This window comes from Thamnophis elegans, chromosome 9 (assembly GCF_009769535.1).
Source record: "Thamnophis elegans isolate rThaEle1 chromosome 9, rThaEle1.pri, whole genome shotgun sequence".
NCBI lineage: Eukaryota > Metazoa > Chordata > Lepidosauria > Squamata > Colubridae > Thamnophis > Thamnophis elegans.
This window is the reverse complement of record NC_045549.1, coordinates 75,589,424-75,602,675: the sequence shown is the minus strand read 5'-3', so window position 1 is coordinate 75,602,675 and position 13,252 is coordinate 75,589,424. Positions and strand designations below refer to the sequence as shown.

General features: G+C 45.2%; 1 protein-coding gene across 1 annotated transcript; it reads right to left on the bottom strand.

Annotated features, from left to right (window-relative positions):
- Positions 1–320: 320 nt before the first annotated feature.
- Positions 321–12,911, bottom strand: CCDC149 (coiled-coil domain containing 149). The gene is made up of 5 exons (XM_032223567.1): positions 12,773–12,911; positions 3,963–4,124; positions 3,295–3,333; positions 944–1,051; positions 321–509 (listed from the first exon to the last, which is right to left on the bottom strand). The coding sequence occupies exons 1-5, from the start codon at positions 12,818–12,820 to the stop codon at positions 336–338; spliced, it is 531 nt and encodes a 176-aa protein (XP_032079458.1). The 5' UTR covers positions 12,821–12,911; the 3' UTR covers positions 321–335.
- Between the last annotated feature and the right edge of the window lie 341 nt (positions 12,912–13,252).

The following is a 13,252-nucleotide window of genomic DNA, read 5'->3' as shown; positions in this document are numbered from 1 at the left end:
GAAGGCGCATGGAACGCTGTTACCTTCCCGCCAAAGGTGGTTCCTTGCATTTTTTTATGTGTTTTCAAACTGCTCGGTTGGCAGAAGCTGGGACAAGTCACGGGAGCTCACTCCATTAGGTATTCGAACCGCCAACCGGCAAATCTGGCTTATGACATTTAGAAGCCAAATAGCCATCTAAAAACACCCGGCGCTCCCAGATAATGTGATATCTAGTTTTTAATACCCACTCGTTGCATTTTTTGGCTACGGAAACGGACGCGCGGGCTTGATGGATATTCTGCCTGATCAAACCAAATCTCTTTTCAACGCCTCGCCCTACGAAGAAGCGAAATTTAGGACGAAGGGACGAGACTCAACGTTCGCAAAGCGGGAGATTTTTGTTTGATTACTTGTTCTCGCGCCTTCTCCAGCTGCTGCACCAGATCTTCCCGCTCGTGGGGCGCAAAATGGCGGGCGCCGACTTCTTCGTCTCCGAGTCTTTGCTTGGCAATTGTCATCCGTAGAAGCTGGAAGAAAAAAAAGAAATCCGGAAGAATTGATTGCAGCGTTCGAATATCTCGGGGATTGCCCCGAAAGAAGAAGGAGTCAAGCTATTCTCCTAAGCACCTGAGGGCAGGACAAGAAGCGATGGGTGGAAACTAATCAAGGAGAGAAGCAACTTAGAACTAAGGAGGAATTTCCTGACAGTGAGAACAATTAATCAGTGGAACAGAAATTGCCTCCAGAAGTTGTGGATGCCCCAATATTGGAAGTCTTTAAGAAGAGGTTGGATAACCATTTGTCTGAAATGGTATAGGGTGTCCTGCCTGAAAAGGGGGTTGGACTAGAAGACCTCCAAGGTCCCTTCCAACCAGTGGTGGGATTCAAATAATTCAAACTTGGAACTAACAGTTATCAATCAAGGGCTGCTTTCATAATTGTTATTTAATTTGCTCCCTACCTTGTTGTCTCCTTGGACCTCTGCCAGTCTTTGATGCAATTCTTTGATTTCTTCCCCTAAATGTTTATTTCGATCCCGGGAATCGCTCAGAAGCTGGGTGAGATTTGCCTGGAAAAAGGGCAAGAAACTGTCACGAGGGCAACCCAAGGATGCAGCTGAGGGGGAAAAAAACAGACTATTTTTTATTGGATGCCTTTCTAGAATTAAAATTAATGCCAGGGAAGGAAGGAAGGAAGGAAGGAAGGAAGGAAGGAAGGAAGGAAGGAAGGAAGGAAGGAAGTTCCAAGTTTAATAAAATTTGTATGCCGCCCACTCCCATCGGGACTCTGGGCAGCTGAAAGAAAGAAAGAAAGAAAGAAAGAAAGAAAGAAAGAAAGAAAGAACAGAAGGAAAAAGAAAGAAAGAAGGAAAGAAAGAAAGAAAGAAAGCCACAGGTGCATATATAGCTCTCAGGTAATAGATAAATAACAACATATGGCAACACAAATATGCAGGAATACGCAGGAGCAGCGAATCTACCAAGTTTTTATCTTATCTTATCTTTTTTTTTTGGAAAAATAAACCTTTATTGAAAGGGTAAAACCTTAAAATAAAAATACTTTTAAAAATAATTTTGTATAAGTTACAATCCTTTTTGACAGTACTAACATAACCATTTGTTATTCAAATACATTTTTATTCATTCCTAATTATTCCTATATCTGTACATCTATGTTTCTAAGCTATGCATTCATGTTCCTATTATATTTATCTTATCATCTTTTCTTATCTTGCCTTACCTTATTTTATATTTTATCTTAGCGTATATCCTATCCTATCCTATTCATTTATTTTATTTGGATTTATTTTAATTGTTTCATTTTATCCTTTTTTAGCTACTATGTTTTTTTATTTAACAAGCAATTTTTATTAAACTTTTTACAAGACAAAACATAAAAAACCAAATTCAACCTCCATTCTTCTCATTCCTAAGAGATCAGTATATTCCATTTTGTTTATCATCTTACATATTTTCCATTCGTTTTACATTTACCATTTCCTCTTTACATTTATAATTCCTATAACCTAATATTTAAATATATAAATATTATACTGAAGTGGTTAGGGTGCAGCACTGCAGGCCACTTCAGCTTATCTGCAGTTTAGCGGTTCAAATCTCACCGGCTCAAGGTTGACTCAGCCTTCCGAGGTGGGTGAAATGAGGACCCGGATTGTTGTTGGGGGCAATATGCTGACTCTGTAAACCGCTTAGAGAGGGCTGAAAGCCCTATGAAGCGGTATATAAGTCTAACTGCTATTGCTATTGCTATTCCTTTCATTCATTATTGCTATTCTCTAACCACGGATACCATTTATTCCATACTGAATAATATTCTTTATCTTCTTATCTTATCTATTCTTTATCTTCTTATCTTATTTTCTTATTTAATTTGATTTTATTTTTTTTACATTTATTTTATTAATCCAGCAATTTAACTACTAAGCCAAAACTACCTCCCAAGGCTGTAAGATGGGGTGTGTGGGGAAAGCAGAGCTACACATATGGCCCACCTATCTCCTTCTGGGAATCCCACCTCAAGGACCTGACTGAAGCCCCTTCCCCTTTTAGTTTACATTTGGGTATTTTGGAGGAAATTAATGTGATGTTGTGACCCAAGAGTGGCCAATAAAGCTGGCAGCAGATTCGGACAGTGAGGAGGATGGGGAGGAACCTGGGCCAGTCCTGGAGTCTGGAGAAGGTTCTGATGAGGGCTCTGTGTCGGAGGCAGAGAGGGGGACAGGGCTGTATGCCAGTTATCATCTGCCTTCAGAGTCAGACATCAGTGGGGCAGATGAGCAGCTGGAGCCTGTTCCCAGTGTGCGCATGCGCAGAGTGGCCAGACGAGTTGTCTTCCCTTGGGTACGTGCAGACATGGAGCTCCTAATAAATAACTGGATTTCTTTTGAAGCTTGGCTCGAGGCTCATGATTTAATTAGGGCAGTGTTTCCCAAACTTGGCAACTTTAAGACTTGTGGACTTCAACTCCCAGAATTCTCCAGCTAGCTCTTCTGGCTGGAGAACTCTGGGAGTTGAAGTCCACAAGTCTTAAAGTTGCCAAGTTTGGGAAACACTGAATTAGGGCATCTCTCGGAACCCTGAAAATTATACATAAGTCCCTTATTACCGGCAAGCGGGTGGATGGAATTATTGGGGTACGATTCTGCAAAACAGAGCATGAAAAAAAATAGAATAAACCCACATATTTATTTGGGTGCCATGTTGCAATCAAACCAATTCAACACAGATCTCTCTTCTTGAAAGAACTCGTGACCTGGAAACGTCGGTTATATTAGTCAGAAATAAAACCTACCTGCTTTCTCTTCTCCGGGGGAAGAGACGGGTCGCCATCCTAATTTAAAAAGAGGACAGGAAACTAAGTCAGAAGAAAGAAATTCTAATTTGCACTAAGCCTTTAGTAAAGTATTGTATCACTGAGTCGCAGGCATTAAAACGTTTCCACTTTAAGCTTGCATAATGTTATTAATATGAATAATAAGGTGAGCGGCTTTGAGAAAATCAGAATTTAAAAGATGATAGTGGAATATTTAACCTCACTCATTGCATTACCAGAAGAAAATAGTGTGGTGCAGAGGTGGGTTGCGGCCCAGATCGGATGAATCGGTGGTAGCGGCAACGGGAGGCTCCGCCCACCCGCCCAGGCGCTTCTGCGCATGCGCGCCCCGAACTGGTACTAAAAAAAATTGGCAACCCACCACTGGTGTGGTGGCTTAGAGGTGGAGCTCTCCCCTCACAATCGGGAGGCTGTGAGTTCAATCCTAGGTAGAGGCAGATGTTTCTCTCTCTGGGTGTGGTGAGAATATATCTACTGAATATAACTCCATATTGGCGACAAGGAAGGGCATCCGGCTCCATTCAGACTCCACCCCGCAAGGGATCATGGGATCATTAAATGATGTTGATTGCATTACCAGAAGGAAAAGGTTTTATCCTATCCAAACTTCCGAACCGGCTACCTACAATTAGTTCTTGGTATTTCTTCTTTAGCGATTGGTGTTTTTCCCGTAGTTGGTTAGCCATAAGCTTGAACTGGTCTCTTTCCTGTTGACAGGAATCGAGCTCCTTCGAAAGAATCAGCAACGCTTCCTTCTTGCTCTCCAGTTTCCGTTTACACACCAGGTACTACAAGAAAAGCAAAAGGCAAAAGGTTAGTACTTGCGCTTCACAAAGTAAAACGAATATCCAGAAATGTTTCTATGTAAAGAAGGAGGAAAATACTTGGGAGTGTTTTCCCTCATTAAGATTTGTGTCAATGTCTATGGAGATTCTCAATCATCCAGGCCATGGTTTATTTTTATTTTATTTTATTTTATTATTTTATTTTATTTTATGTGCCGAAGGCGCACGGAACGCTGTTCCCTTCCCACCAAAGGTGGCTCCTATTTCTCTACTTGCATTTTTAACGTCCTTTCGAAATGCTAGGTTGGCAGAAGCTGGGACAAGTAACGGGAGCTCCCTCCGTTACGCGGCGCTAGGGATTCGAACCGCTAAACTGTCGACCTTTTCTGATCGACAAGCTCAGCATCTTAGCCACTGAGCCAACACGTCCCATTAGATTGCCTCATTTTTTTTTGGTTTTCTCAAAATCACATGGCTCAAGAGACTTACACTTGCTTGAAATGTTAGCTAACAATATGTCAGCCAGTTTGATCTAGTGGTGAAGGCACCAGGAACCAGAAGGCCATGAGTTCTAGTCCTACCTTTGGCTGAAAAGCCACTTGGGTTAATCCCCAGGAGACAGTGAGTTCTAGTCCCACCTTAGGCACAAAAGTCGGTTGGTGACTTTGGGCCAATCCCCAGGAGACGGTGAGTTCTAGTCCCGCCTTGGGCACGAAAGCCAATTGGATGACGTGGGCCAATCATCAGGAAACTGGGAGTTCTAGTTCTGTTTTAGGCACAAAAGGCGGCTGGGTGACTTTGGATCAATTGCCAGTAGACTGGGAGTTCTAGTCCCAACTTAATCCTGAAAGCCAGTCGGGTGACTAGGGCAAGTCATTCTCTCTCAGCCCAACTGACCTCACAGGATTGTTGTTGTGGGAAAAATAGGGGGAGGAAGGTATGTGGCATATGTTTCCACCCCATGCGTTGTCCTTTTAAAAAGTGCTATTCTTTTAAATAGCAGAGAACAATGTATACTTCCAGAAAGCCACATCAATTTTAACAGCATCTGTACAAGTATAGTCTGAAATATAACACGACAAACAGTGTATATTGTCTGTAATGTTTGTTGCAAGGAGGCTGGGAGGCAGAGCCAGATATTTTTCCCTTGTTTTCCTCCCCAAAATCTAGGTGCGTCTTATACTTCAGAGCATCTTATACTCCGAAAAAATACGGGGTATATTTTTCCCCACTTAAATATGTTTTCCCTGGGTTTGCTGGCAAATATCTTATCGCTCCTGTTTCATCAATCTCTTGTCTGATGTTAAGGTTTAGGTTTTTTTTTCATTGTCCTTCGGGATTCCAGACGCAACAGAAGGGACGAAAATTACATCTCCTTTTTCTTTCTCCTTTTGGGTTTTACATCATTCTTCTGCTTCACTGCACGTCCATCTTGGTCCTCCAGCTGTCTCAATCTTCATCCTCCCTCTCTCCAGACAGCTTTGAGCAATGAACTGGTAAATTCTTTTTTTTTTTTTTAAAAAACAGCCTCAATAAAAATTTAGTTTTTTTTGGGGGGGGGAAGAAAAATTCAGTTTCTTTCTCTCCTTGTCTTCAATATCTGATGAGGTCACTCTCTGCTAAGACACGGTGAGTTGACTCCTGAATCCGACTGCGGGTGATTTCTCGGGGAGTGTTCTGACCCAGGCGTCCTTGTTGGAAGTTGGAAAGCAAAATGCAAGTAGAAAAATAGGAACCACCTTTGGTGGGAAGGGAACAGCGTTCCATGCGCCTTCAGCGTTGAGTCATGCCGGCCACATGACCACGGAGACGTCTTCGGACAGCGCTGGCTCTTCGGCTTTGAAAGGGAGATGAGCACCGCCCCCTAGAGTCAGGAAAGACTAGCACACATGTGCAACCTTTAGCTTTAGGGCAGAGAAATCTTGGAGCAGGCCAAGCGGTGACTTTTCCAGCAAAAACTCACCAAAGATTGGAGAACATTTGTCCAGAAACCATGATGAGAAACTGAGAAATAGCCAAGCGAAGCAGTAGGGACTGTTGAATCCACTCTTAAGAAGCAAGGTGAGAGTAGAAATGGTTGCAAGATGCAACTTCAGGGGAAAAGTAGATCCCCATTTCTCACTGCGAATCAACTCTTACAATGATTTTCCATGGACAGCTTCTGCAGCAGGATTCAATCTGGGCTGAAGTCTATTAATTAACCCAGCCCAGGGCAGCTAAGCTCTCCCTCCCTTCTTTGTATTCCAAAGAAGACCTAAACCCATAAGTCCTTGACTTATGACCACAATGGAGCTCGAAATGTTTGCTGTGAAGCGAGACATTTGCTGAGTTTGAGTTCTGAACCCATTTTTTTTGCCACCGTTGTTAAGTGAATCGCTGCAGGTGTTAAGTTAGTAACCCAGTCGTTAAGTGAACCCAGCTTCCCCCTTGACTTTGCTCATCTGGTCACAAAAGGGGATCACGACCCCGGGACACTGCGACCGTCATAAATGTGAGTCAGTTGCAAAAAATCCGAATTTTGATCATGTGATTATGTTTTATGTTGTTTTATGTTTTATGATGTTTGATGTTTTATGTTTCATGGTTTACGGTTTATGGTTCACGATATATAGTTTATATTTATATTTTAGATTATTTTATATTTTAGATATTTTATATATATATATATATATATATATATATATATATATATATATATATGTATGTATGTATGTATGTATGTATGTACGTACGTACGTACGTACGTACGTACGTATGTATGTATGTAGGTCTCTAGTTGTTCGGGTTTTCTCCCGCGTAGAATTGGAGATGTCTTGGCGACGTTTCGACGAAGTCACATTCGTCATCTTCAGGCTGCTGCTGACTACTTCAGGTTTGGTGTTTCCAGGAGTACTACTTCAAACCTGAAGTAGTCAGCAGCAGCCTGAAGATGACGAATGTGACTTCGTCGAAACGTCGCCAAGACATCTCCAATTCTACGCGGGAGAAAACCCGAACAACTAGAGACCTACATACTAACACCCGCGAAAACCTCAGAATATATATATATATATATATATATATATATATATATATATATATATATATATAGATATAGATATAGATATATATATATAGATATATATATAGCATTTTTAATTTTTTATTTCATATTTTATTTTATACTTTATTTTATTTTATTATTTAATTTCATTTTATTATTTTACTATTTTACTATTTTAATTATTTTACTATTTTGATTATTTTACTATTATTTTACTATTTTACTATTTCGAATTTTACTATTTTAATCATTTTACTATTACTTTACTATTACTTTCTTATTACTTTACTATTATTCTACTATTTTATTATTTTACTATTTTATATTTTATTTTATTATTTTATTTTTATTATTGTGTATTTTTATTTTTTTATTTTATATTTTATTTTACATTTTATTTTATTATTTCATATTATTTTATTACTGTTTTATTTTATTTTTAATAAAATAATAAAATTATTCCCTTACTCTCTTCGTTATGAGGGAAGTATGGACTAAACACAGGTAATTCTCAACTTCCAGAAGTTCATTTAGTGTCCGTTCCAAGTTACAACAGCACTGAAAAAATTGACTTATGACCCTCTCCATATGGAGAAAAGTGGCCTAGTTTTCTTTCTGCATCCGATGGTGATTAGTTCTGCCGAGGTATTTTTATCGATAAACCTGTTTAGGCCTCGTTAATTCTGATGCGCAAATGGTTTTACGACCACATACAGCCAGCTGACCGAGGAATAATCTCCTAGCGCCTGCCCTATTCAAACACACACGCATGTCAATTTAAACATCAGAAACGAAGACCGGAAAAAGCTTTGCCCGTCTGTAAACGATACACACTCCGTTTTCCCTAATGTCTTAAGCCCGTCATGGTGAACCAGCCGTCGCCCCAGCCCAGCTCCACCGCGCATTGCATGCGCCTCCCGCCGGCCAGCTGATTTTCGGGTCTCTGCCGCCCATGTGGGAGACGTGCACGCAAGGGTGTGTGTGTGGGGGGGGGGTCCCACGCGCATGCACGGGGGTGGGGAGTCCCACAGGGGGCTGCGGTACGTGCCCCCACAGCCCATTTTTGGTCCCAGGCGGCTTTGGGGAGGCCTGGTGGCCCCAAAACGGGGTGCGGAGGACGGGGGTCGCCCACGCAGGCGTTTCGGCACACAAGGACAAAAAAATTAGCCATCCCTATCCTAACCCATCCCATCTTTTGAAGCAAAAAGTTGTGATTTGATGATAACGCCTTATTTTACTAAGAGTCAGAAGTCAATATTTCTTTTTCCTTTTCTCTTATCCTCCCTCGCTTCCTCTCCTCCTCTTCGTCTGCACCGTTTTCCTATTTACTTTTGTATTTTGTATCTCATTTTATCTTATAACTCAATAAAAACATTAAACGGGGGGGGGGGGGGAGAAGAATACAGGTAGTCCTCAAGTTACAAATGGTTCTTTTAATGACCACTCGAAGGCACTGAAAAAGGACCCTTTTCCACACTTACGACTGTTGCAGCCTCCCCCCGTGGTCACGTCATCAAAATTCGGGCCCAACTGACTCATAGTTACGACGCTCACAGCGTTCCCGGGGATGGGGGTGTCTCACGTGATTCCACTTTTTGCGACCTTCTGGCAAGGAGAGTCAACGGGGAAGCCAGATCCACTTAGCAACGGGGTGGCTAATTTAGCCCGCTGCAGTGATTCACTTAACAAACATTGCAAGGAAAGTCGCAAAACGGGGCAAAACTCACTGAAGCAACGTCTCCGTTAGGAGCATAAATTCTGGGCGCTGGAGAAGGAGAAGGCTCTGCATCGGAGGCAGAGACGGAGCTGAAACTGTCCAGCGGTTCTCAACTGCCTTCGCAGCTAGACAGCAGTGAGGCAGAAGAACAGCTGGAGCCTGTTCCCAGTGTGCGCATGCGCAGAGCTGCCAGAAGAAAAGAACAGCTAAGAAATCAGGGTCGGCTTGGGAGTAAAGCCACAGGTGGACGGTGAATGGCCCCTCCCATAGGGAATAAAAGAGGAGCGAAAAGGGAGTGGAGTTTGCAGGAAACAATTCATTCGTTCGTTGGTTTCAGGAGCGTGAAGATCTGTCCATGAATCTCAGGGACTCTGTGCCCAGCCTTTCCTTGCACAGGACCACATTTGGACAATATTTACATGGCAGCTTTCCAAGCTAGATAAGGTCTGTGGTCATAAATACTCCTTTGAAAGACTATTTGCCAGGCCTTGGCTGAAGGTGAAGGAGAGGGATTGACATTTGTTTAATAAAAGGGGTTTTGTCGGGACCGGGAATCTGCCTCGTGCTTTTTGGGGAAGCCTCGGTCAGAACATCCGGTCTCCTCAACATCTGGATAATTTCCTATCCAAGTCTAGAACTTCCTGGTGAGTCTGAATCCATATCCTAAGCAGGTGTGACTCGCTCTCAGCTCGTAAGGTCCCAAGCGAAGGTTGGTTAAATATTACACCGAAGCTAGACCAAACGGATATGTGGACACACACAGTGTAAACACAAGCAGTTGTGGCTTTTGTTGTAAAGGTTCCTCCTTGCTCTAACCTGGAAGTCCCTCCGCGCATATCAAACCACGTGTGACATTTTCCTAAGAGCCAACAGCTGCCTGAAGCTTGATAGTAAAATCAGGCAAATAAAATATCAAGGCTAGCATTTCTGGACAAGAGGGAGGGAGGGAGGAAGAAGGAAGGAAGGAGGATGGAAGGAGGAAGGAAGGGAGGAAAGAAAGGGAGAAAGGGAGGGATAGAGGGTGAGAGGAAAAGATGGAAGGAAGAAAAACATGAAGGTAGGAAGGAAAAAAATGGAAGGGAGGGAGTAGGGGAAGGAAGGAAGGAAGGAAAGGGAAGGATGGAAGGAAGGAAATAGGGAGAGGGATAGAGGGATAGAGGAAAGGAAGGAAGGAAAAAAACCAAAGGGAGGGAGTAGGGGAAGGAAGGAAAGAGAAGGAAAGAAATAGGGAGAGAGGGATAGAGGGATAGAGGAAAGGAAGGAAGGAAGGAAGGAAGGAAGGAAAAAAACGGAAGGAAGTAGGGGAAGGAAGGAAGGAAAGAGAAGGAAGGGAAGAAATAGGGAGAGAGGGAGAGAGGGAGAGAGGAAAGGAAGGAAGGAAAACATGAAGGTAGGAAGGAAAAAATGGAAAGGAGGGAGTAGAGGAAGGAAAGAAGGAAGGAAAGAAAAGGAAGAAATAGGGAGAAAGGGAGGGATAAAGGGGGAGAGGAAAGGAAGGAAGGAACGAAAAGATGGAAGGAAGGAAGGGGATACAGCCCATCCTTCACAGCTCCTTCACACCACTTACTTGACCAATAACAGCTAGTCCTCGCCTTACAACAGTTCATTTAATGACTGTTGAAAGTCACAACAACAATGAAAACAGTGAGTTAAGATCATTTGTCACCATTTGTGATCCTAATTTTGACACTCGACAACTGGCTCATATTTATGAGGGCCACAGTGTCCTCTGTGTGTGTGTGTGTCACGCGACCCCCTTTTGCGACCTCCTAACAAGCCAAGCCCATGGGGAAAAGCCAGATTCACTTAACAACGCTGTTATTAACTTCACAACTGCAGCGATTCGCTTAAACAACCGGCGCGCGAAACGTCTCCAGAACGGCCCAAAAACGCTCCCTTAACAGCCGTCTCCCTTAGCGGAAGTGAGAGAGGTTCGGCCCAATTGTGGTCGTAAGTGCGGGTGCAAGAGTTACGAGATACGTCCACAGAGGTTTTGCTATCTCTCGATTCCTGTTGCCCCTTTTTTTTTAAAGAAAAAAATTGGCCTTGCTGGTTTAGAACCTGTTTGGTTAGTTTTGAAGTCAACGGGAGGCACGACAAACAGAGCCTAAATTCAATAATTGTTCAAGTGTGTGTGTGTGTGTGTGTGTGTGTGTCCTGTAGCCACTCAGCAGAAAGGACACGCTGTGCGTTACCGAACAAACACAACACGCACATTGATTTCCCAAGGAAGCATATAGAATTCAGGAGAACAAGAGTGGGAAGGGGCCCCAGAGGTCTTCTAGTCCAACCCCCTATCTCCCCATTTCAGGCCAATCTCTTCTTAAAAACCTCCCCGTGTTGGAGCATTCGCCACTTCCGGTGGCCAGCTGTTCCACCGGCTGATCGTCCTCACTGAGTTTGTTCCCTTTCAAACAGAAGGGAACTCTGCAAGGCTATGCCAGCTTCAGGGAGGGCGAGGGCAGCCCTCCAGGTGCCACCTGGGAAGTAAACCATGCTGAATTGCAACATACACAGACCGGGGCGGGGGGCAAAGACCCTTGTCATTTCACAAGTCACCTCCAGGACCCCCTTGGAAGGCCCAGGGGCCCCAACTCTCCTGCGGGGCAAGGCAGCCCTCAGCCTGTGGGGCATGGACCAGGCCTCTCCTCCTTCTCCCCCTTTCTCTTTCTGCCTTTCTCCTTCTCTCTTTCTCCTTCCCTTTTCCTCCTCCTCCTTTTTCTTCTTCCTCCTCTTCCCTCTTTCTCCTCCTTCTTCCTCTTTCATCCTCCTCTTCCTCCCTTTCTCCTCCGTAGGCCTCCTCTTCCTACTCCTCTCTTTCTTTCTTCCTCCTCCTCTTCCCTCTTTCTCCTTCTCCCTCTTTCTCCTCCCCCTATCCTTCCTCCTCCTTCCGCCTTCTCCTTCCTCCGTCTCCCCTTCCCTCCTTCTCCCTCTTCCTCCTCCTCCTCTCTTTCTTTCTTCTTCCTCTTCCCTCTTTCTCCTTCTCCCTCTTTCTGCTCCTCCTATCCTTCCTCCTTCTTCCTCTTCCTCCGTCTCCCCTTCCCTTCTTCTCCCTCTTCCTCCTCTTCCTCCTTCTTTCTTTCTTTCTTTCCTTTCTTCTTCTTCCCTCTTTCTCCTTCTCCCTTTCTCCTCCCTCCTTCTTCCTCCTTCCTCTTCCTCCCTCTCCTCTTCCCTTTTCCTCCTCCTCTCTCTCCTTCTCCCTCTTTCTCCTCCCCCTATCCTTCCTCCGTCTCCCCTTCCCTCCTTCTCCCTCTTCCTCCTCCTCCTCTCTTTCTTTCTTCTTCCTCTTCTTCTCTCTTTCTCCTTCTCCCTCTTTCTGCTCCTCCTATCCTTCCTCCTTCTCCCTCTTCCTCCTCTTCCTTCTCCTTTCTTTCTTCTTCCTCCTCTTCCCTCTTTCTCCTTCTCCCTCTTTCTCCTCATTCCTCTTCCTCCCTCTCCTCTTCCCTCCTCCTCTCTTTCTCCTTCTCCCTCCTTCTCCCTCTTCCTTCTCCTTTCTTTCTTCCTCCTCTTCCCTCTTTCTCCTTCTCCCTCTTTCTCCTCCTTCCTCTTCCTCCCTCTCCTCTTCCCTCCTCCTCTTTCTCCTTCTCCCTCTTTCTCCTCCTCCTATTCTTCCTCCTTCTCCCTCTTCCTTCTCTTCCTTCTCCTTTCTTTCTTTCTTTCTTCTTCCTCCTCTTCCCTCTTTCTCCTTCTCCCTCTTTCTCCTCCCTCCTTCTCCTCCTCCTCCTCCTCCGTCCAAGCGGCGCATCTCCTGCCCAGGGAGGCGCGGGGGATGCCCGGGGGCGGCGGGAGGCGAGCGCGGAGCCGAGCAGGCCCAGCGGGGGCCTCGGCCTGGCTGCCTTCCCTCCCTGCCCGGGCTGCCCCCCTCCGCCGCCGCCGCTCGGCCGCTCTCACCTCTCCCACCAGCCCCTGCCAGTCGCTCTCGCTGCGGCTGCCGTTCATGGCTGCCCCGCCGGGCCCCGCCGCTCCTCCTCCTCCGGCTTCTCCGCCGCCGCCGCCGCCTCCTCCGGCCGGCTGGGCAGGAGAGGCGGGTCCCTGCGGAAGCCTCCCCGCTAAGCGGCTCCCCGCCCCGGCCGGCGCCAGCAGAGGGCACGGAAAGGGGCCTCCGAGGTCCTCTAGCCCACCCCCCGCCGGTCCCCGGCTTACGACCACCTTCCGGCCCCAGGTTTCTGCCGCTAAGCGAGACCACCGCTAGTAGCCCTCGGCTTACAATCACCCTTCAGCACCAGATTTCTGTTGTTAAATGAGATCAACACTGGCGGTCCTCAGCTTTACGGCCACCGCTCAGCCCCAGATTTCTGCCGTTAAGTGAGACCACCACTAGTAGTCCTCGGCTTATGACCACCCTTCAGCTTCAGATTTCTGCCGTTAAGT